The following is a 21,719-nucleotide window of genomic DNA, read 5'->3' as shown; positions in this document are numbered from 1 at the left end:
CTACAGAGCTCAAAAAGAAAGCTTTTGGAACTATGTGGAAATCTTGACAGAAATGGAAAACAATTAAAATGTATTCATCTTAGTTTCAAAATTCACATAGTGCAAAGTCCCACTGAGCAGTAAATCATACTTTACCTTGAGATACTGGATGTCCTTGACAGAGGTTAGCTCTGGAAGCCCTGCAGTTAACATCAGTGCAAAGAGTGTAATAAATAGGTTTCCATGTTTTCGCAGAATCAAGTATGCTTCTTCACAATACTGGCGGAACCTTCACGTACAACCACAAGCACATGCGATCAAGACAACACATGAGAACTGACACAGCTGACAAATGTATATAATGATTTCCAAAAACTGTTATCTGGTCTAACGCATGTATTGAACGAACACAGTAACAGAAAGAACACAGATATCTACAGAATCTCCAATGCATTCCACCAGATATATCCCATGCCCTCCAAGGAGCCCTTAGAACATCCGTACAATAGGCCAAAAGCTTTAGAACAAGCTACCATTCTTCGGAAAAAGCGAAAAGTGGCAAGATAATGCTGGTGTCCCACCTCTCCCGAAATGTTAAGTGAAACACCCTCATGATCCTACACAGTGGAGAACAACAGCAAGTCTACGGCAGTCCCTACCAATTCAGCCTGTCTCTGTAAGGTAATTCCTTCCTGCAGATGTAGTCAAAATTGAACTCACTGCCAGATCTGGCATGAAGACCTATCACACAGGCACTTAAGACCTTGCTCAGTGTCCCCAAATGTGCCATTGTCCAGCATTTAATCTGTAAATTTCCACAGAAATTGGGAAGAACCCTTCAGACTAAGATGATGAGCAATAATTCCAAGAATAAAATCTCTTCTGAAGCATTTTTCAAGTGAAAGTGGAATCCTACTGCCTTTTAAAATACTCCACAGTCCACAGCTCTTGCAACAGCACAGTCACTTAATGGCCTTTACATCATGGCTTTAAAAATGGAGCTACACGTTGATTTCTTTAGTCTCCAGAAGAGACATGGGTCACTGGCAGCTCTTTTCATAGACACACATTACAACTATATGTACAGCTTCTGCTACCAGAAGTAGCTGTAAGATTTATCTTATATATTTAAGTATGTAATTTCACATCTCTGCCAAAAAATTCTTCCTTTGAAAACAGATAGCAAAGTGAGAGTAAAATATTCAGAACACCCCTCCTGTCATTGGTGAGAATGACACAGAAGGGAAAAAGACAGATCTCCCACAGCAGGTAGATTCATAGAAGGCAGCTTCCCTTGTCATATGCTTTCACATTCCACTGCAGCACTGTATCCTGAGGTGGGAAGGGGCATGCCAAAGCCTTGGACTGGGAGCAGAAGGCTCTATACACCTAAGCATCTAAGTCAGGGCATGATCGATCAGCACAATGAATGTGAACTGACAGACAGAAAGGGCAGAAGGGAGCCTGCTTAAGTCCAGTGCTTCATCTCACTTGAACAATAATCTGTGGAATCCCTCCCTCCTGCCTGGTGCTGCTGAAGGTAAAAAAAAGATGAGCCCAGAAGAGTCTGCCATCTCCTGCTGGAGGAGATAAAAGGAACTGTATCTATTCACTGTAGAGCTGCAGTTTCTGATGTATGAAGTAATTTGTGTATATATTCAAGCTAAAGTAGAGAAGTAGATAGTGTTTTAAATGCATGTTAGCACACTACCACACAAGTGCAAATGAGCAAACCAAACCCAAATAGGTTCCTGGTGTGCTGGAAATTATCACTAGAGATCATCTCAGTTACGAAAGTAAGAGATCAAAATCATACTCACCGACCAAATTTTTCAGTGTTCCCTGTTTTTCCTTGTTGAATAACATGAATGAAATCATAGGTGAGTATGAAAGGTACCCGTTCCCTTTTAATTCCAAACTTGGACTTAAAGTTTCCAAGGATATGCCCAAAATCTATATGAAAGAGCTAAAAACCAGAAATGAAATTAATTTATACAGTGAAATATTTCACTTTTCCAATATCTCTACAGGATGCTGGTATCAAGAACAGCTAATGCATAATGCCACTCTTCAGAACCCACAGTTTCAACCCATTGGGAGTATTTATTTTTAAACATTTCAAGTTTTATTTAAAGTCAGCGATAACATCCAGGCTCTTACAAGCAACCAAATCAATGTGCAAAAGATTATCTCAGGTTTAAGCTTTTGACATCTGCCAAGAAACATCCTGTAGTAATATCAGATAGAAAAATGAGCCCAGTGATGAGCCCACAAGACTCAACGTAATCATATCCAAGGGCTTCCCACATAAAGCCAGGAGCAAAGCTAGTAGAACTTAAGCTCAGGGAACCTGCAGCCGGGCTTCCATTTCAGAAGCGACATTTCAGCTTTCTTTTAGTAGGTAAAAACTTTAATACTGCAGTGTCCCTAAAACTCTCCCTTTAAAATCCTTGCTAGTTTTATAGGCAGAATAATTTACATAAACTCGTTAATTTTACTGAGACACTGAAGAAATCAGAAGTTCAATATAATTCTTATAGATAAATATAAATCTCACAACAGAGACACTGTAAAATTATTGTACCTACAGAAGAGATTTTTTTACCTGACCATTTTTTCTGACCATAATGTTGTCACTATGTCTGTCACCAATCCCCAGTACATAAGTAGCTACACAGTAGCCAGCACAGGACAGGGTAAATTCTTCAATGGCTCGATCCAAGTCATCTCTAAAACCACAAAGACAATCAACATCAGTGCACAAGACTGGTAACTTGCGTCATGCCTGGACCTCAAAAAGGATTTTTGCTTGTTTAAAGCAGATGCCCATTAGTATGAGGTAAACCTAGACTTATTTGAGAGAAAACACTGTAAAAAGTATAGCTAGGAGGAACAGAAGAAATGCAAATATGAAAGGCAACAACACCAGGACTTGTGACCCATGTAGTTTCCTTGGGTTTGTTTGTTTTGCCAAATCTAGTATAACTTACTCAACAATATGCAGTCAAAACGCTGCCACATTGCAGCTGGGTTGCCATTGGAATCCCCAGGGCACCATGGATTCGAGTCTGAATTTGACACACTAGAAAAATAAGTAGTAACAAACTTGCCAGAAGCACCACATATTCCTCGACATTGAAATAGAAGCTTGAAGGAATTTTGTGGCTTCGACTATAAATGAGAATATAACTGTAGAAATTACCCTAAATTGTATTCCTTCAGCCAGTTCAAGAGAGCATCTTTGTTGAAGGCAGCGGCAGCAGCAACATTGCTGCTATTTAACTGAATGTCAGCAATGGTTTCTGAGCTAGATACAGCCTCAATAAGGCCTGAGTGATCTCCGGTTGCTAAACAGCCATAAGGCAATATCCTGAAAGGAAACACAGATTCATGTCAAAAACAGAAATAGGAAGCATGTTTCTTTATTATTCAGGCTGAATACTCAGGCTAACTTGAACACTAAACTCTTAAAGGTTAATGTAGAGACATTGCTTGCAAAGTTAAAATATCAGCAATACATTGAAAATATTTTTCCCTACATATATATATTTTATATATATATATATGTATATATATAAAGTATAAATAACCCTAATTTTTCCCTTTTCCTAGGTGACATAGTTGTATTTTGATAGGAGAAACTATAGAGGGAGCCCTTTGTCTTCATTTGTTATTTTACTGCCTAAGCAGTTATTTTCATTCTAAACAAAATCATTTGTGTAAATGGAAAAGAGCATCTCTTTTCCCCCGTTCTTCCTAGTTTAACATAAAATGCTAGAAATCCTTTTAAATATAAATATAAAATAATGTTTTCCAACTCTTACTAATTTCAAGCATAGAAACATAATGAAAACCAGGAATGCACCTTTTAACCTGCCTGATATGCAAAAGTATTCCTGTACCTTCATATACCATGTCTTGCAAAAGTATCTACAACAATATCATTGCATTAAGACACACTCAAAGACCGATGTGTCTAAATAGTTAAGTGTCGTTCTTTCCAAAACATTTCCTTACTCCAGATGCTTAAAATGCTAAATGGAATGGGAATTTGGATGGGAGCTCCACGTCTGCAATGGGAAAGTAAAGCAACTCTTCAAAGGCATTGCATCCCAAATGGAGGTGTCAAGAGTATTACCTCTGTTCTGGTCATGGATCCACGTAGAAAAGAATGGCTACTCATGCAAATCTGATTGCAGTACACAAGGTATAGACTAGCACTCACTAACTTACAAAGCTGTATGAAAAATTGTAGGACATTAAAATTTGTGTGGGGTACATATGCATCCCTATATACATATAAATAAACACATACACATATATATGTATATATATGCACAAAAAGCACTGCTGGTGGAGTTTAACCAGTATTCATATGTAAAGCAGATACTGACTGCTACAAAGCAGAACCACATCTTTTAGCTGACAGAGCCCATTATCCCAAGTCATAGAGGAAAAGTAAATAACATTCCAGGTGAAAATAACTGGAACTTTTTGGCATAATAGTTATTAGATAGCTGAGCAGTTTCTCTACCTAAGTAATAACACGCAATTGAAGTGGCACAAGTAGGAATAACTATATAGCTGGGGGTTGTTCTCTATTGGCAACAAAACAAACTGAAAACTAGATTCAAGAGGGGATTCAGAGAACACAGAACTTTGAAACAAAAATTAAAACCTAATAGTAATAAAAGAGAAGTGCATATTTGGAACTTTCTTCCTATTTCTATTCTAATCTATTTCCCAATTAAAAACCCCAACAGTCTAGACCAAAGGGCTCTCACAATGAACAGAAGGGATCTGTAATTACCGAACACCAGCATCCACGATACAAGGAAGCACTGCCCATCCTTATCACGACACGACAAATGTAAGCCAAATACTGCCCGGTTAAAGTGCACGCTGGCCTTCTTCCATGGCATTTCAATCCACCCTACTTGCAGCTTAACTGGGCACATGTCCAACAACTTCCCCTTCAAAAGCAAGCAATGATGAAAGCCTTCAGCCCCTTGAGGACTGTGTGCTTACAACTGGAGGAAAAAACATCCTTGTCAGAGCGACAGTTTGACAGGAGTCAAGTTAGGGACAAATCCTCTGGGCCCTTTCCATCTCATCCTGGTCTTTCTGACTTCAACATCTGTCAGCAGGATATGCCCCCTGCTTTTTAAGGCCAGTAAAGACCACAGGCAGATCAACACAGCAGTCCTGAGCAGGACAGAAAATGTTCTTCATTCCATTTAATACTGTTCTTTATTTCCAGAGTTTATATCTCCAAAGCAGTATATTTCCAATTCCAATACCAAGTTCTAGTAATTTATTAACACATTCTCTGTAATTTCAAGGCCAATGTCATTTAAACAACATTTAAAAATAATGCCATTTTTACATTTGTAACAAATGCATTTTTCAATATGTTTATGAGCTCTGATTTCATTCATGTACAGTCGCTTAACAACAGACTTGACAGACGTTAAGGGAGGTAAAGATGAAAACTCATAGGCATTGAACTCCATAAGCCGTGAAATGAAAAAATAGTCTGGAGAACTCGCTCTATCTGTCCATAAAGTAACCAAGTACCAAATACCTTGACAATCTCCGACAACAAAGGTCACTCAGCATAGATCAAAGTCCTCAAACTTCAGATTTTCTTTTGTTCTGTTTACTTTGCTAAGTTCTCCCTTAACACAGTTTCAATGCTGTCACATAGGTAAAGCTACAGATACGCTTTTTGAAGCAAGGATTACTCTTCCAAGAGGTGCGACACTGCAGACCCCACAGACAGATGTTATGCTCCTCTGCTGTGACAGGTATTTGTAGAATTTAAACATTCCTCAAAGAAATAAAGGTCAGAGAATGACAATCTACTGAGTATACCCGTGACTTCAGACAGTTTTTTAAAGCAACATAACTTGAAGAGTTGTAACTTTTCCTGGGTTTGAACCACTGAAAGTCTCATTTTGTCACTCTGCAGATGTAACCTCAATAAAAATACCACGTTATTTAGTGAGTTTGTTTCATAACTGCCCATACCTAAAGAACAAGAAACAACTAGAGATAAGCTACAGAAAGAACTAGGGAAGTCTGGCTGCACACACTTACTAATGTCAATTCTTTCCTGCTCAATTTTCAGGTGATTATTTGTGTTAGAAATTAATAGGTATGGGGATTAAAGAGTATGCTTTTTTGGTTTTCTCATTTCTCTCTGGTACTTGACTGACGGACATCTAAGGTAAACTGATCCTGAGCCAGACTTCTCTAAATGACAGCACAGTGCTCCTCTGGGCTGATGGTCATTGCTGTCTACCAGCTGGGTCTGTATGAAAAGCAGATACAATTTCTGTGAGAAGCTTTATTCAGTTGTGCACTCCATGGTCCATCCAGTGACAGCTCTGGATGAAGGAGCTACTGGAGCACACTGCTGCATCCTCCTGCACGTTTCCCTGATACAAAACCTGGTCTTGTTCTGCTCTGTAGTCAGAACGCACGTATGGGACTGAGACAACGAAACGCACCCTATGTGAAATAGGCCAGTTCACCCATGAGACAAATCACTTAACAGTTAAACAAACAAACAAACATACACTTCTCCTTCTTCAGCTTTGGAGATCTCAAAACCAATATATATTTGGTGGTCCTCTCCAGAGCTAAGAAACCCCACTGGGAATATCATGCTTGCCTTAGGCACAGACTGGGCTAAGATTTCATTTTAAATTACTACTGAATAACTGACTGTGGATTGCAGTGCAATTATAAGGAAACTGATCCTATCCCAGACTCCTCGATGGCAGCATATCGGTTGCCATTTGATCCATGCTTTGTAGCAGCAGCATTATTTGCTTGTGGCAAGATATTACTGATTGGCAGAGAGAGGCAGACACCAAGTGCTTCTGCTCTTACGCTGGTGAAAGAAGAGAGAAGCCCTGTATCATACTTGCATAAGCTACCACTGTACTGGAAAACGGTTGAAAAGCGCAAAATCCATTATGCATCCACAAAGGCAAAAGGGAAACAACAACTTCAGGGAAACGTTAGCCTCAAAGGATGATACAGGGCAAGAAGAGAATACTCCAGTCTTTATATGAACATATCAAGTTTTATTTTTCAGGAAAGCACTTATTTACCTGATACCATGCCTCTTCACCAAGAAGCCAGCAAGTCCCAATTCACGAACACGGCAACAGAACCACTGCTGTTAACCCACAGATTTTGGAGTTACCTCTTCCCAAGAGGCACACAAACTGTAAACATGGACATCACAGTGTCCTACCCTCCTAGCTGTGTCCTCACGCTCCAGGCATTCAGGGTGCTGCTCTGTCCAATTCTGTTTTCAATTCAAGTCATTTCAGAGCCCTCCCTTGGCAGCTGCCTGGTTAATCTCTCTTCGACAGACATCAAACTGTAGCCCTGCCTCAATCCTACATTTTTATGTTCTAATCATAACTACAAGAGGATGAATGGAAGGAAGATGCTCCCAGTTAAGTAAATAAATGGAAGAGGCCAATTATAGAACTTCAGTTCTCACTAGGAACTTCCCCTCGCTCCCTTTTTTTTCTTCTGAGAGTTTTAAGAAAAATCTTGGACATCAGAGACCGTTTTTGGTTTTCCTTTGTTGAATTCAGAAAAATGCCTTAGTCAGGAAAAGCATATTTGATGACTCCTGATCGTTATTCCTGTTTGCTAGGCACAGTGTGTGGCCCTGACTGCAACCACAAAATAAGCTTCTGGAAGGCAGCAACCAAAGAATGCCTCATCTGGGATTCCACAGCTGCCAGAGGTTGTCCTTGCCGCTAAACGCTGGATCAGTCTCCTTACAGTCTATTTATAATGACATAAATTACCTAAAGTTTCCTCAAATCAGTGTTCAACTTAACACATGCTCAGCCACCTCATCACAAACATACACTTCAAGAAACTATTGTTCACATTCCTCCCTCATCTCATACTTCACTCAAAGGAATCTTTCCATAAGCAGCATAAGTAACAAGTTTATAGTTTTACTTCTCTGTGCAAGCTGATGTTTTGTGCCTTCTGAAACTCCCACTATTGTGCTTGAAGCACAGAAATGTTAAATGAGCTCAAACAATCTAAATGGAATATTTCAAGTAATACTTAAATAAGTACTTCTAGCCTTATAAACAACACTTAAAAATTAAACACAAAGGATTATAGCTTTTTCACAGGCATACAAAATTGAATTTATGTCCTCCAAATGGTTTATAATAATCTGATACCCAGTATCTTCTTCAGAACTACTTCTCTAATAAGAAATTAGAACTTGAGAATTATATTGGCTAAAACTGGTCCATAGATTTGGCTGTAAAAACATCCCCCAAAATAACCAACATTCCTTCCCTCCCCCTAAAAAAACCACAAAAGGCCCACAAATTGATACTTCTCTCCCGAGCCCGCATCTTCATGAAGCCTGCATGTAATTAATATAAGATGGACATTCTGCTGTTAGATTTGGTAGGAAAGAGATTGCAAGTATGAAATTTATTTGGACATGTGTGGCCATGGCAGCACAAACCATATATGTCCTTAAGGAAAAAGGCCCAGAGAAATGAGAGAACGTTAAAAAGAACCTGTATTTGCTTTCCACAATCCTGGTAAATCTCAACCAGACAGTGAAATTCTATTATAAAGAATCTCAAGCCTCCTACTCCCCCATCCCCAAATTAGCAGTACTTAAAGCTGACTAATTTCTAGAAAGGGTTTTGTCTATTAGGTCTACCCATTAGAGAATTGTGATGGTGTATTCCAGATGCAGTCCTCAGCAGCTGACTTTTGGCCAGTAGATCTGTTTTCTGAGTTTGTACCTCACTTGCATACGTGTCTTAGAACTTAAGAGTTGCAATTTCTATCATAACTAAGGCCCCATTTTTGCATATGCCTGGAAAATCAGTGACCACTAACAGTTAAGTTTGTTACATGAGTTTATGAAACGCCTCTGTTTGTAAAGGTCACAAACACAGGCAAACAAACAAAAGACACAAAAGCTGTTTGCTGGATGCTTAACTCAGGAATTATTTCCTGATCTCATACAATGCTTTTAATCTAGATGATTTTCAAACAATGAAAACACGAAACTACGTGAGAGAACAGTGGAATTTATAATCAGTGTGGCAACTTAGATAAATGGCAAGAGATGTGTTACACCAGGAAAAAGATTCTGCTTGATAATAAACAAAAATCCCAAAGTTTCACTTCACTTCTTCCATTATTTCTTTTCATGGCTAAATTCTTTTGTAATGTGGGCCATCTAAGAAATTAAATGCCAAGAGAAGCCATCTAATTAGTTACGGTAACTGCTTCCTATAGGCTGTTCACCCTGGCAACGACAAGTGAAACCTCTGGACAATCATGTGGATGCATAGAAAGGGAACAGTAGGGAAGATATTTAGGAAATGTGAGAACTTTATTGCTAAAAGCAGACTCTCCATCCAAATAAACCAGCCCTCAAGAGATCCTTACCGAAGATCCAGACCAGCTTCTTTCCAAAGTATGTCCATCAAACGCAAAATCTGGAGCGTCAACATGTCCTGCCGCAGATCTATAACGAGAGGTTGAAACTGCTACTTCAATCTCTCAGTGTGCTGTAGACAAACCTCCTTGTGTTTATAAAGCCTTCAGAAAAACCAATTTCAAAATACTCATCAACACTAAAGGTGAAGTTGGGATTAACCATAATTATATTACCATCATTGATCATGTGTATACTTTGAAACCTAGTCAGAAGATGATGCTTCATTATGTTAGAGTAAACCCTATTTGTTTTACAGCAATACAGAGCAACAAGCTTAAGTGCAAGTGTGGGAATGAAGACAGAAAGGAAAACTTTAAAGTTTTTAGCACTGCTTACCATCACCATTTTTAAAGATGATCCCTACAAGATCTCCTCCAAACATCTTGTTGTTGTACACTATCCATAGAGGCTTCATTTTAGAATCCATATATCTACATTTCTCAACACTAGAAGAACATATAACAAAAGTTTTAGTCCAATAAGAGTAATTCAACTGAAAATGTCCAAACATTGTGCAAACACCACAGAACACACAGACTTCCAGTCTGGAAGCACTGAAATTGTTACCTCTGCTTTCATTTTGCTACTATGCTATGAGCGCTTACCAAGTTATGAACATATTGTTATAGATGGAATGTATTAGATACTGCGATTGACATACATATATCTAATGCTTTAATTAAACACCTGCATTTTCAGAGAAAATAGTTTTCCTTATATCCTTTCCCATCAATTTTTCAATTTTATATTTAAGTGCTGCTAAAAATTTTAATGGTTTTTGTGCTTATTGTTATAAACAGAAGCTAGGAATGCTGTCTTAACTCATTTTAGGCTTATATTTAATTATATTTAGCTATGGTAATGCATTAACTAAGAGACTATTAAGTTTCAAGGTGGACCACAAAAAACTTTAAACTTAACTGATAACTTAACCTTAGGCAGATTCCCAACTGCAGGCCTTCTCTCACTATACAAGAAGTTCCTTATGATAGTGTATCTGCTGAACAATGCAGCCAAAGGAAGTTACAGCACATATACATTTCTCCTTTACTGTTCCCATGAAAAAGCTACAGTGGAATTTTATTCCCTCATTCTTAACTTACTGTAGTTCTGACAGTATAACAGAAGGATTCAGAGGAGACTGGAGGTCAGAAAGTGCTTCTCTGTAAGCATTTTGTTTCAAACACGTCTGCATTGCATCTTTTCCTTTTGCTTTGCTTTGCTTCATGGCATTCAGCTTAATTAAACTATTCAAAGTCTTCATTTTATTAAGGGCTTCCACCTGAAAGATATTTTATCTTTAAAAGGCATTGCTCTGATTTTACACATAATACAATGCAAAATCCCATTTCAAAACAAAAGGAAATATTAAACAATTCTACAACTTTTTCAAAATTGAAATAATAGATGGCGATTAAGGCAGCCTTTCCCAAGCAACTCCTGCCCCAGAAATTCCATTTTCTTAAGTAACAAAGACATTGATGGGTGAAAGCTCCCAAGCTTTGAGTCACCTTTTAAAGCATGACTTGACATTTCCAAAAAGATGAGTGAGGTATTGTAGTGTATATAATTACACAAAGTCCTTCTTCAAGGTACAGTTTTTGCCCACTAATTTAGCAAAGCCCATAACATAGGTGCCTCTATCCATACTGAAGTTGACAGAAGTACTGAGTGCTTCACACTTCTAAAAATCAAACATTACTTGCGGTGAGCTATGGATGCAGATACTTCATTGCACACATCCCGTTAGTTGCATACAATGTGACATGGCCCTGTGACCACTTGCAGACAATTTTCACATGCATAACTACACATCCTAACCTGTACAGAGCAGAGTCTTAAAACGTTTGCTCATTAAAATCCTGCTGAAGGTAGACATAAGGCAAGCGCTCTAACCAATTAAGGCATTCCAAATCTTAATGTCTCATCTAAGCCATACTGTTACCTTAAACACATGTAAAAAGGCAAGACAATTTCTTGCAATCATGCCAGTGGGATTTAAGCCTTTTTTCCCCCCTTCTGTTTTGGAAAGTTTTCTACTGATACATAATTTCTAAGAAAACAAGTCAACTAATGATGTGAATGTACATAACACTAAGAGAGGAAAGCCCTTCAATGACAAACCTCGACAGCATACAACAAATACAAGTCGTGCATTGCATCTACATCTAAGCAACTTGTTAGACATATATAAAATAGTAGTTAGAACAATCAGCTGTATTTGTACTAGCCACAGTTAACATGCTCAGTAACACACATTTTCTAGCAAACAGCATCAATTTAATCATTACAAAAGTTGATTTCTATACAAGGAAGCTTCAGTCTAACTTACAAGGTGCTGAGTCAAAACTTACCACTTCTACAGACAGAATGACCTCTGTCAGGCAGGATGCTGTGGAAATTGTATGCAGTTTGATTATAAAGCTGAGGCAGTGGAGACCTGCCAGGTCAGCCATCTGTCAAAACCAAAAGCACTCTGCTTTTCCACTATTCTAGGAGCTGTACAAACATCAGCGACAAGGGAACAAAATGGAACCTGTGCTGTACAAACAGGAACTTTTTGAAGTATTTCTACTTTGAATTTCTTCCGTGTTTGCACAGTTGGGAATTTTTTTGCCCCTTCTTTGATTGTACTGACATTGGTTTCCTGTGAAGTGCACAAAAACTTTACTGACCTTAGGTCTATTGCTCCAAGCATTTCATCACCTAATCTTTGTATGATTTTGACAATACTAGCAAGCACACATGTCTAAGAGATGGTCTCTCAATGTCCTGTGAACTGCAGTAATAAAGCGCACAACAGCACATTCCTGTTCCATATGCCTCTCAAAGCATAGTTTCAACATAGATGGTACCAAAACGGTTAGAAACAACACTCATCAGACAAGTACCTACTGCGTGAGTCTCTGTGGCCTGATGCAGCAAACACATTCATTCCAGACAGAGATCGTTTTTAAAAGATTTTTATTATCATAATCTAAATTCAGTGCTAAAACTGCATTAGAGACTTCAAAAGTGATTTGTGAATCTCTCTTAATGATCTGCTGATACACTAGTACTTAAAAGCAAACCTCTAACATTTACTAGGGTATTTGAACAGCAACCATCTCTTTTGATTGATTGTTTGTTTGTTTTCTGTAAATGGCATATTTTTCTGTCGTGTCCTGAACCATATTATCACTAAAACATGTATTTGGTTTGCTTCAGCATCTCTATTTCCAAGGTATACTACATTATACTACAACTTCACAGGGTTTTGCATCACCTTTTAACAAAAGCCAAAGCTGCAAGAAGCAGTTCAGGAGTCATCTAGCCAAAGTTTAGATGGAAAAGTAATAGTTTCTAATGAACAAGCTACCCTTACTGGGTTAAAAAAGGTCACAAGTCCCCAGTGCACAGAAACCCTTCTTCAATTAATAACCCAGACAGCCTTCTGCTCTGATCAGAATACAGGCAGGCTGCTCAAAGTACCTCACACAACTTGGCACACTATAAAGCCAGCTCCCTACCTCCAAGGCCCCACAGCACTGGCTGCTTTCTGTATCAGGGAGGACACTCTATCATCCATCTGGTTTCTCTTTTATTCCTCTGGCTCACCCATGCTTCCTTCTCTTCCCCGCTCCCCAACAGATGGATTTTGTCAAGGAAACCAATATGCCCCACAGAAGCAATGGAATAAGTGCCTCAGTTACAAGCTAGGATAAGTCAAGATTCAAAGAAGAAGGGAAGTTTATACCTGTTTAGCAAGTACTTTCATATGAGCAACACTTCCTCGGCAGTAAGCTTCAAGTATTAAACCAAACTGTACTGAAACGGCAGGTATGTGCACCTCTGACCTGTAAGAGGAAAAGCTGCTCATCAGACCACTGCACTCACAGACTGGCATTCTTCAAGTCATTACAATAATGAAAAACTCCCATATAAGCAAACAAACAAAAAAAAAAACAACAAAGAAATAAACAGTAAAACACCTCATGGTCATGCAGGTCAGATTTCTATAGAAATAACAGAACATTTATGTGCTGAAGACTATGAGGACTGGCTAGTTTCAGTGTATGTCACTTGGTGCCAGGTATAGGAATGCTCTGGAGACAGTAATGTTAACAGGTAGTGACTGGATATTTGTTTTCAGGAACCCCTTTTATTCAAGACAGTAATACTTAGAAGTCATAGAAGGTGATACTGACAATCAGGGCTGACACTAAAGTACACGTTCTCAAATCTTTCTAACTGAAAACCCCAAATTTGCCTCAGGGGGAACACCTTGAAATAAGCCACTGAACCTTATACCAGAGCCAATTATCCTCAAAACATTTTTATGTAGTACTTCTTTTTATTTAGAAATATTAAGTAAATTGTACTTGGAAGTCAGAATCTACCTATGGTCCATTCCGCAAGGTGGCTGCCTTTCAGGGAACCGGTCACCAAAAGTAGCAGCTACACAGAGAACTGCTTTTATGTTGTTAGGCTCTAAATGATAATATAAATTTGGCTGCACACGCAGCCAAAACAAACACTAAGGTTATATACAAACCTAACTCATCACATAGTTACAGCTCAATGCAGTTGGGAATACTTTCATCAAACAGCAGATTACAAATCACTGTAATATATTCTCAGTCATAGGCATGCTCCGATCTATAAATGCCAAAGGTAAAGAAACATAAACAGGACTTGTAGGGGACTACAGTAACAGCTCAGTTAGAAAAATCCTCAAGCAATCACATTTGAAAGTCCAGTCAGTCTCCACAGTTTCAGAAGGATGTAACGGAAAAACTCCTACCTTAGATGCCAAAACAACATCTGTCCTATCCTCCTATTAGCGAGTGCTCTCTCTAAGAGAAATCTGGAGAGTGCACAATCAAGAAAAGGTTCATATTTCAGGACTTGCACAAGTTGAAGGAGATACTGTGAGAGCTCTTCATCACTGGAATGAGGTACATAAAAGCAGTTAGTAACAGAGTAACTAGATTAATGATATTCCAGAAATTGAGATGCATAGGACAAATCCAACAGATTTGTTTCAATAGCAACAGCCTCCCAGTTTTTCAGTCGCATGGAGAGTGACAATAATACACAAGTTAGTGCAAGTGCCAGATTGATGAATTCATCAGTAAGTTATACCTCCAACAGTGTCTTATGGCTTTCAAACCTGGAAGTGAAAACCTGGTGTTCTGTCACAGGCTTTTACAAGACCAAGATCTAAGCCTCAGTGCTAGGTTAAGTACCTGGGAAATTCACTATTTCAAATTATTTCAGACTGGACACTGGCTGCCTTTGAGCACTCAAACCTCGGACTGAGGAGCTGGACCTGTGGAACCACAGAAAGAGGAACCTAGCAGTTACCTACAGTGGGCATGGACAAGAACTGGTAATAGTTGCATATACCTATCAAAGTCACTCAGCTTACAAAGAAGGAGGAGTAGAGCATTCATTCTACTGAAAGCAATTCAATTATTGTGTCTGTAAAAGTTACTACCTGTGAGTTAATATAGGTGTTAATTTATTAAGATACACCTACAAAGCGATCCATTGAGGCAAAACTTTTTGTTTGGGTTTGGTCTGTTGGTTTCATTTTGGTTCTGTTGGATTTTTTTATTCATACCAACAACATAAAGGTTAAGGAAAAAATACATACATCATCTCTGAGAAACCAAACAGTGCCCAAATTACTCCTACAAGTGCACATTTAAGTACTGAGCCACATAAACATACCTTTGTAAGGCCTCTGTCCTAAGTAATTACTTCAAGTAATATTCTAATAAAAGTATTTCCAATAATTTTCTATTAAATCTTGTATTCTCCTCCCCCCAAAAAACCTCTCAGACTTGACAATTGCATTACTCTAGTACAAATGTGAATGTTCCTTTACTTTTTACATGTATTTCCAAAAAGGCCCGCAGAATTCAAGTTCTCTGCCTAAGACAAAAGGAAAAAGAGTCAAAATTCCCCTGCCCATCACTTGCAGACTTCAGAGATGCAAACACTGAATTCTTTTGTTCACTTCATCTTACCCTGAAAAACTTCAGTAACTTGACAAGATTTTCAATTATGATGTGTTTTATTTAGGTTCATGTATTATTTTATTTCTGCTAATAGGATCACCTTTAGGTTACAGGTTTTACCAGCTGCCTTCATTAGACTTTTTAATGATGTTGAAAATTGATTTCTGACACCCAACTGAACATGATTTTGCTTCAGAGCCAGAACTTAAGAGTTCTCAAAGTAACTCCAGATGTAACAATTCAGTATTATTTAGGATAGCCCAGCAGCTAAATTGCTTGCTTGAATTCTAAAGAAGTCAAAATACTCATGGGTTTTATTTACCCCAAGAAGTCTAGCCTTGACCATTAAAAGAATTAATCATTAAACTATTCACCAGAGACAATTTAGAATTCAAGGAAAGGAAATAGGCAGTAATGCTACAAATGCTACTGTTATACAGATTTGCCGTACATTACCGTAAACAGCAAAATTATATGTGATAAAGAACTTCAGATAGCAAAGGCTACAGTGAAGAACAAAAAAATTCAGTAATTCTCTGTTTTATTTACTATACACTACAGCTTACATTTGTATGACATGATACAGTGAATCTCTGACAGGATATGAGGTAGCTGGATGGCAATTTTTGTAGTACTGTAACACTTTCTCCCTTTGTTCTTAGAAAGATCTCACAAAATCCTGCTCTCCTTTTGTCCAAGGAAGGGTTGGTTGAAGAAACGACCCTCTCTGGGACAAAGACACACTGCTGTTCTCTCAGCAACATGGAATATAATAATCACTGAACACACAATGTCAGAATATGGCTTTATTTCGCTGCCAACGTGCTTATCTAGAAATGAGCCTGCTTTATTTGGCCATCTATTCAAGGGCAGCAGTGTGCTTAAATCTCTTTTTTTGGGGTTTTTTTCCTATAAACAAACAGAATGAAGTTTTTCACTGCAGATATCCATGCATGCCGAAGTAAGAGAATATACTCACCTCATTTGTTTTAAACAACCCACTGCATATTCTCTGACGTACTGGTCTGGATAATTGAAATCCAACAATTCTAATGCTTCTCTGGGCAGCAGTTTGGGCCATATCTGAAGAAGAGCCTGAAGCTGTTTTAAAAATAAGGTTCTTAGGTTACAGGTAAAGTAAGTGTTGAAGAACACAGATGAGTATAAGTGCCCATAAAAGCATTCCCACTAACAGAAGGGGGTTACAGACTGGTCAGGAGAGAGGAAATAATTCTGGGAAAATAGGCCCACTTCTGATTATGTTTCTTACCCTTTCAAATGATCCAGATTATGTTTTTGGCACCAGGTGTCATTTATACTTAGTCTGAAATGGCAGTTTCTTCATACATAAGACACAATGACAGTAAATAACGATAAGGTAACCCCAAATATGCATGTATTAGAAAGAGTCTCAATAATATTTAGATAATGTTGATAATGTTTTGTAAATGTTCTCATAATTATATAAATATTTTGGTAATGGTAAAAGTTTTCTATTTAAGAAAAATAGGTTTTGGTTGAGAGACCTTTACCAAAGCTATTTATCCACCTCAACTGACGGAGCCTTTTCCCACAGGCACTGTGGATTGTAATGAGCTGTAGTTGCAAAATGGATGATTCGGATTAGATATTTAAAAAAAAATCCCAATATTGAAGACAATAATGTGCTGGAAAACAATACAGAAAACACTAGTGTATTATGTTGGACTACCAAGAACAACATCTAGAGGTCTCAAAAATAAACTGGTTTTATCACATTCCAATGAAGCTACCCACTGACAGTATATTTCTAATGATATGTATATAGTGAGGTGGCTGGAGCAGTACATTATTGCTCCAAATAAACACGCCAGAATGCGTAAATGCAGTGCATTAACAGAACAAGGTTTTTCTTCTCTGTAGGAACAATTCATAACTCATAATAAAAATACCCCTTCCTACAAATTAGATAATACAGGTACTTCATATTTAGGCAGCAACTTAAAAATATGAATGCTTAGGAAGTTCTTGTTTTCCTCCTGATTTAGTAATTCTTTCTACACCAATAGTGAAAGATCTCCACTTCTACTATACGACATAGTTAAACCAATGCTTCCAGTCCAAGTATGACAAACACATGTGTACATCATAGCCTCAGCCTGCATTTAACAGACATGTTCATAGCACTGTTTAAACACCTGAGGGACAGATTCCGAAGAGGTTCATCTGTGCAGTTTTGTGAAATTCAGAAGGCAAGAAATGGGCACAGATCACTCCCACTGCAAAGCCAGTGGCCATGCTACAATTCCAGAAGCAGGAGAGCGAATCAAACTGGTTTCATGGCCAAATACTGGTACGAACATACGCAAGATTACATGAAGTAAAATTAAAGGTATTTTTAAATACTGAATATCATAATTCCACAGAAATATACAAGCAAGTATCTATTCAATCCATAGTAAGGTTCAACAACGTCATGCAGAACTACAGCCACCAACATTTACATATCATGGATACTTACAGGGAATTCTGAAAGAAACACTAACGCTGAGCAGACATTTAACACAATAAAGCAGATGTTGGAAATGCAAGCAACAGCTCTGCTTGAAGACACACAGCAAGAAACTTCAAAACAAATATGTTGGAATTTCTAGACAGCCTACTTAAAATGAGGTGCAGAACCAGCAAAAACATAGAAACATTTTGTTAATCATGACTGATCATGAGTGAGAACCTGAAGTACAGTCTGAAAAGACAATAGAAAGACATGCTGCATATATCAGTTACTTCATTTTGAAAGTCATGGCCTACAGCATGTACATTAACTATGAAGTTTATTGGAAGTTACAGAACTTCTCACTTTGCTGCAATGATTTCAGAGGTTATTACAATGGGAAAATGTTAAGTGATACGAGCTTAGAAGAAGCAAGATCTAAACGAACTATGAAACAGGCAAGGAAATTCCCCAAATACCCACTGCTCTGATTACCTTCTGCCTTGGAATTAAGAGAGAAACACATTCCAACTAGCTCCACATCCCGGGCACATCACACATTTCTCAGAAGTGCAGGTGAATGGATAGCAGCGATAACACAGCTCATTTGTAAAGACATTTGACAATTCAAAATATATGGTTCACGCTCTTAAAAATTCTTTGCAGTATCAACCATGTTAAAATGCTGCACACAGGAAATACTGTGCACTTCTCTCACATGGTTTGCAACTCCTGACAAGCTGTGAGGAAATGAGGAACATGAATTCTCTACAACAACCTAAAGGTTTAGAGAAAACTCAAATTTAGCCTTGGATGTCAGTTTTTCTGTATTTCTATACAGAAATAACTACTTTTTCTTTCCTAAAAGACAGGTCTACTATAACAGACAATGCAATTAAGCACAGGCCAGTATTCTTATGGCAGTTATTTCAAGTACTTGAGAAAATTAGTTGTAATTTCTCTAGTTCTCATTAATGATGGTGTCACTTGATTGAAAGTCAAAACAAGCAATGGTTTTGTTTGTTTTTAATAATAGCTAAGCCCTGCTTTGAAATAAATTGTGAGTTCTGCTAACAGGTTCTGCCATCCTTCTGCTATGCTGAGCAAGGAGGTTACAGCAACAGGCAGGACAAACACCTTCAGAATCCTTCAGTGCAACTACTCCACTAAAATATTACAATACAGTAACAGCTAGGATGGAATCTATATGGTAAATAACACAAGAAAGCTGCTTTAATCCATTGTACATAACTTTATAGGAACATTGAAGTAACAGGTTAAAGATGGTCTACAATCAAATATCCATTTGTTAAAAACCTTACTACTTTTGAGCTGCATTAACAGAAACAGGAATATAGCTACACTGTTCATTCTTCCTATAAACAGCTGGTGTTTGGCTGGTTTTTGGCTTGATTTGGGGTTTTTGTGGGTTTGGTTGGTTGGTTGGCTTTGACGTTTTGAACTTTTTGCCTTATGTGTCAAGACTTTTAATTACATTTAACAACAGGCACTTAAAAACTCTCCTAGTGCCACAGCATGTGTGCTGTAGCAGCACTAATACTGCAATATACAGCTAGTACTACATTGACTTAATTTTTGTGTGAGGTAAGCAATGCATCTTGCTAATGTTGGAATTCAAAAAATTCTTGAGACTGCCTTGACTGACCTGAAAAGATAAGTCATTGGGAATACTTGCACATATTATTGCAATATTGAGTGCATTTAAGGATAAGATGTCATTTTTCAGATCGGGTATTCGTGCTGCCAAAACCACTATTAAAATATAAACCATACTACAGTCTTACAGATAAGCAAATATCAATACTACATTCCTTCCACAAGCCAGATGACTATGTGTTTTCAGCCATTTGTTTAAATAAAAAGCTTTATACTTATTGTTTAATATCCTCCAGTTTAAAGGACTTTGAGCTGTCATCTAACATCCATAGTCCAAATAACTCTGCAGAACTCTGCTTCCAAAGGCCATATTTCAAAGTCCCTAGCAAGCAGTCAGAATGCCTTTTCCTTCACATATTTTAATGAGTAAACAAATACCTGCTTTTATTCCTACAGGTTGTATTTCCAGATAACTTCTAATGATTAACAACAAATTCAGAAGCATGTAATGGACACACTAAGGAACAAAGCATTCTTGCACATGACAACACAAGGAATGTGTGGGTGCTGTATTTTGTTAGTGTTGTGTTCATGGCACAGACATTGAGCTAGGATGAAACTCCATGTAATTTTAGAAGTTCACAAAACATACACCTAGCTGGTAGGAAGGAAATAACAGAAAATCAACCAAGCTGGAGGCAAAGCAAGATTCTGATGGACTGGATAATTACAAAAATCATATGATGAATAGATGGAAAGCAAGTTTTCATGGGGTGGTTTCCTTTTCTTCCAATTACACCTAGCTTGAAGCAGATTGAAGTCAGAATACTAAGCTACAATAGAAATTTATACTACCTATAACAATACTAGGGCAAATGCTTATTTTTTAGGATAAGCAGATGAACAGTCAGCACTGCACATGTGAACACTGGCCAGACATTTACTGTTTTGCCCAGCCTCCTCTTTACCTCTTTACACACCCAGACTAAAATGTTTGAATACAAATCCATGAATCTGTTAGTTTATTGCTTTTAAGTCAGTCTATCAAGCAGGAATGGTCTCCTTATAAGCTCATATACTTTTTCCTATATCAATGTTCCACTTATTCTCAGGAAGTGTCATAACTGTTGTATTTCATTTGGGTAAATACAGAAAAAGGCAGCTCTAGCAACTTCTTTACAGTAGAGTGAAATAACCTTGTGCATCTACACAGCAAAGAAATGGCACAATTTTACTGAAAATGTAGTCTTGTATCACAGCACCAATCTTAAAGTCCATAATTACTTAGAGTTACCTGAAAGAGACTCTATTTGGGCAAACAATCAACATGATGAGAAGAGAGTACTTCATTTTGTGCCACTAGTGGGTACTGTATCTCTGAAGAATCATGTCTGCCTCTAAGAGGTTTAATTACACAGTCCAAGATGTGGAATTTTGTAATATTTGAACAGGTTAAATTTTTAGAAGAACCTTTATTTCAGATTTTGATTTTACTTCATCAGTGCAGATACTCAACACTCAGCTGGACACAGTCCTGCTCTAGCCGACTATGCCTGAGCACAGGGGCTAGACTACATCGTCTGAAAAGGTCCCTTCCAACCTAAATGATTCTGTGAAATTCCTTGCACCTAAGATCAAAGTTGAGCATAAGACTTTAAAATTAGCCTGTATAAATTCATTGCTGTGCTTTCCTCCTCATTCAGAGAACCTCTGAAATGCATTCTGGGCTTTCTTTTTGCTTTATTTTAGATATTAAGTTCTTGCTTATGCATCCATGCCACAGAAGGTATACAATGAACTTGGGTTTATACAACAGTACTGTTTCATAGGGAAAGAAACCCTATTTACTCATTATTTGACTCCAGGATTTTTCCCCAGCATCACTGCCTTTTCCCTTACCTGAGCAACATCTTCAAGTTTGTTCCATTTTAAAGAGAGCAGCAGTTTTGGCAATGATTGTGGAAAATTTTCACGACAGTCATATCGCAAAGTCCAAATAAGATCCATTTCATTTTCACAGAGTTGAGATAAAGGATCTCTTTCCATTATTTCTTTTAGCACAACATAAAACTTCTTACCACCTCGACCCTAGAAAATGAGAAACGTATAAAATAAATAATGC

At 37.8% G+C, this 21,719-nt stretch overlaps 1 protein-coding gene across 1 annotated transcript in view; it reads right to left on the bottom strand.

The window, feature by feature from the left end:
• The window catches only part of PIK3CB (phosphatidylinositol-4,5-bisphosphate 3-kinase catalytic subunit beta), a gene marked incomplete at its 3' end in the record, with an annotated part of 59,033 nt that overhangs the window by 493 nt on the left and 36,821 nt on the right, over positions 1 to 21,719 (bottom strand). Inside the window, exons 12-22 of the mRNA XM_080623754.1 lie at positions 21,497 to 21,685; positions 16,487 to 16,608; positions 14,286 to 14,429; positions 13,239 to 13,338; positions 10,606 to 10,784; positions 9,839 to 9,948; positions 9,451 to 9,529; positions 3,182 to 3,349; positions 2,585 to 2,708; positions 1,800 to 1,945; positions 136 to 268 (exon numbers count right to left, since the gene is read on the bottom strand). Coding sequence (XP_080479880.1) covers positions 136 to 268; positions 1,800 to 1,945; positions 2,585 to 2,708; positions 3,182 to 3,349; positions 9,451 to 9,529; positions 9,839 to 9,948; positions 10,606 to 10,784; positions 13,239 to 13,338; positions 14,286 to 14,429; positions 16,487 to 16,608; positions 21,497 to 21,685 — 1,494 coding nt within the window. The remainder of the gene's footprint in view (positions 1 to 135; positions 269 to 1,799; positions 1,946 to 2,584; positions 2,709 to 3,181; positions 3,350 to 9,450; positions 9,530 to 9,838; positions 9,949 to 10,605; positions 10,785 to 13,238; positions 13,339 to 14,285; positions 14,430 to 16,486; positions 16,609 to 21,496; positions 21,686 to 21,719) is intronic.

Source organism: Psittacula echo (assembly GCF_963264785.1).
Source record: "Psittacula echo genome assembly, chromosome: 7".
NCBI classification, from domain to species: Eukaryota; Metazoa; Chordata; class Aves; order Psittaciformes; family Psittacidae; genus Psittacula; species Psittacula echo.
The sequence above is the reverse complement of the archived record's forward strand: the minus strand, read 5'-3'. Positions and strand labels throughout refer to the sequence as shown.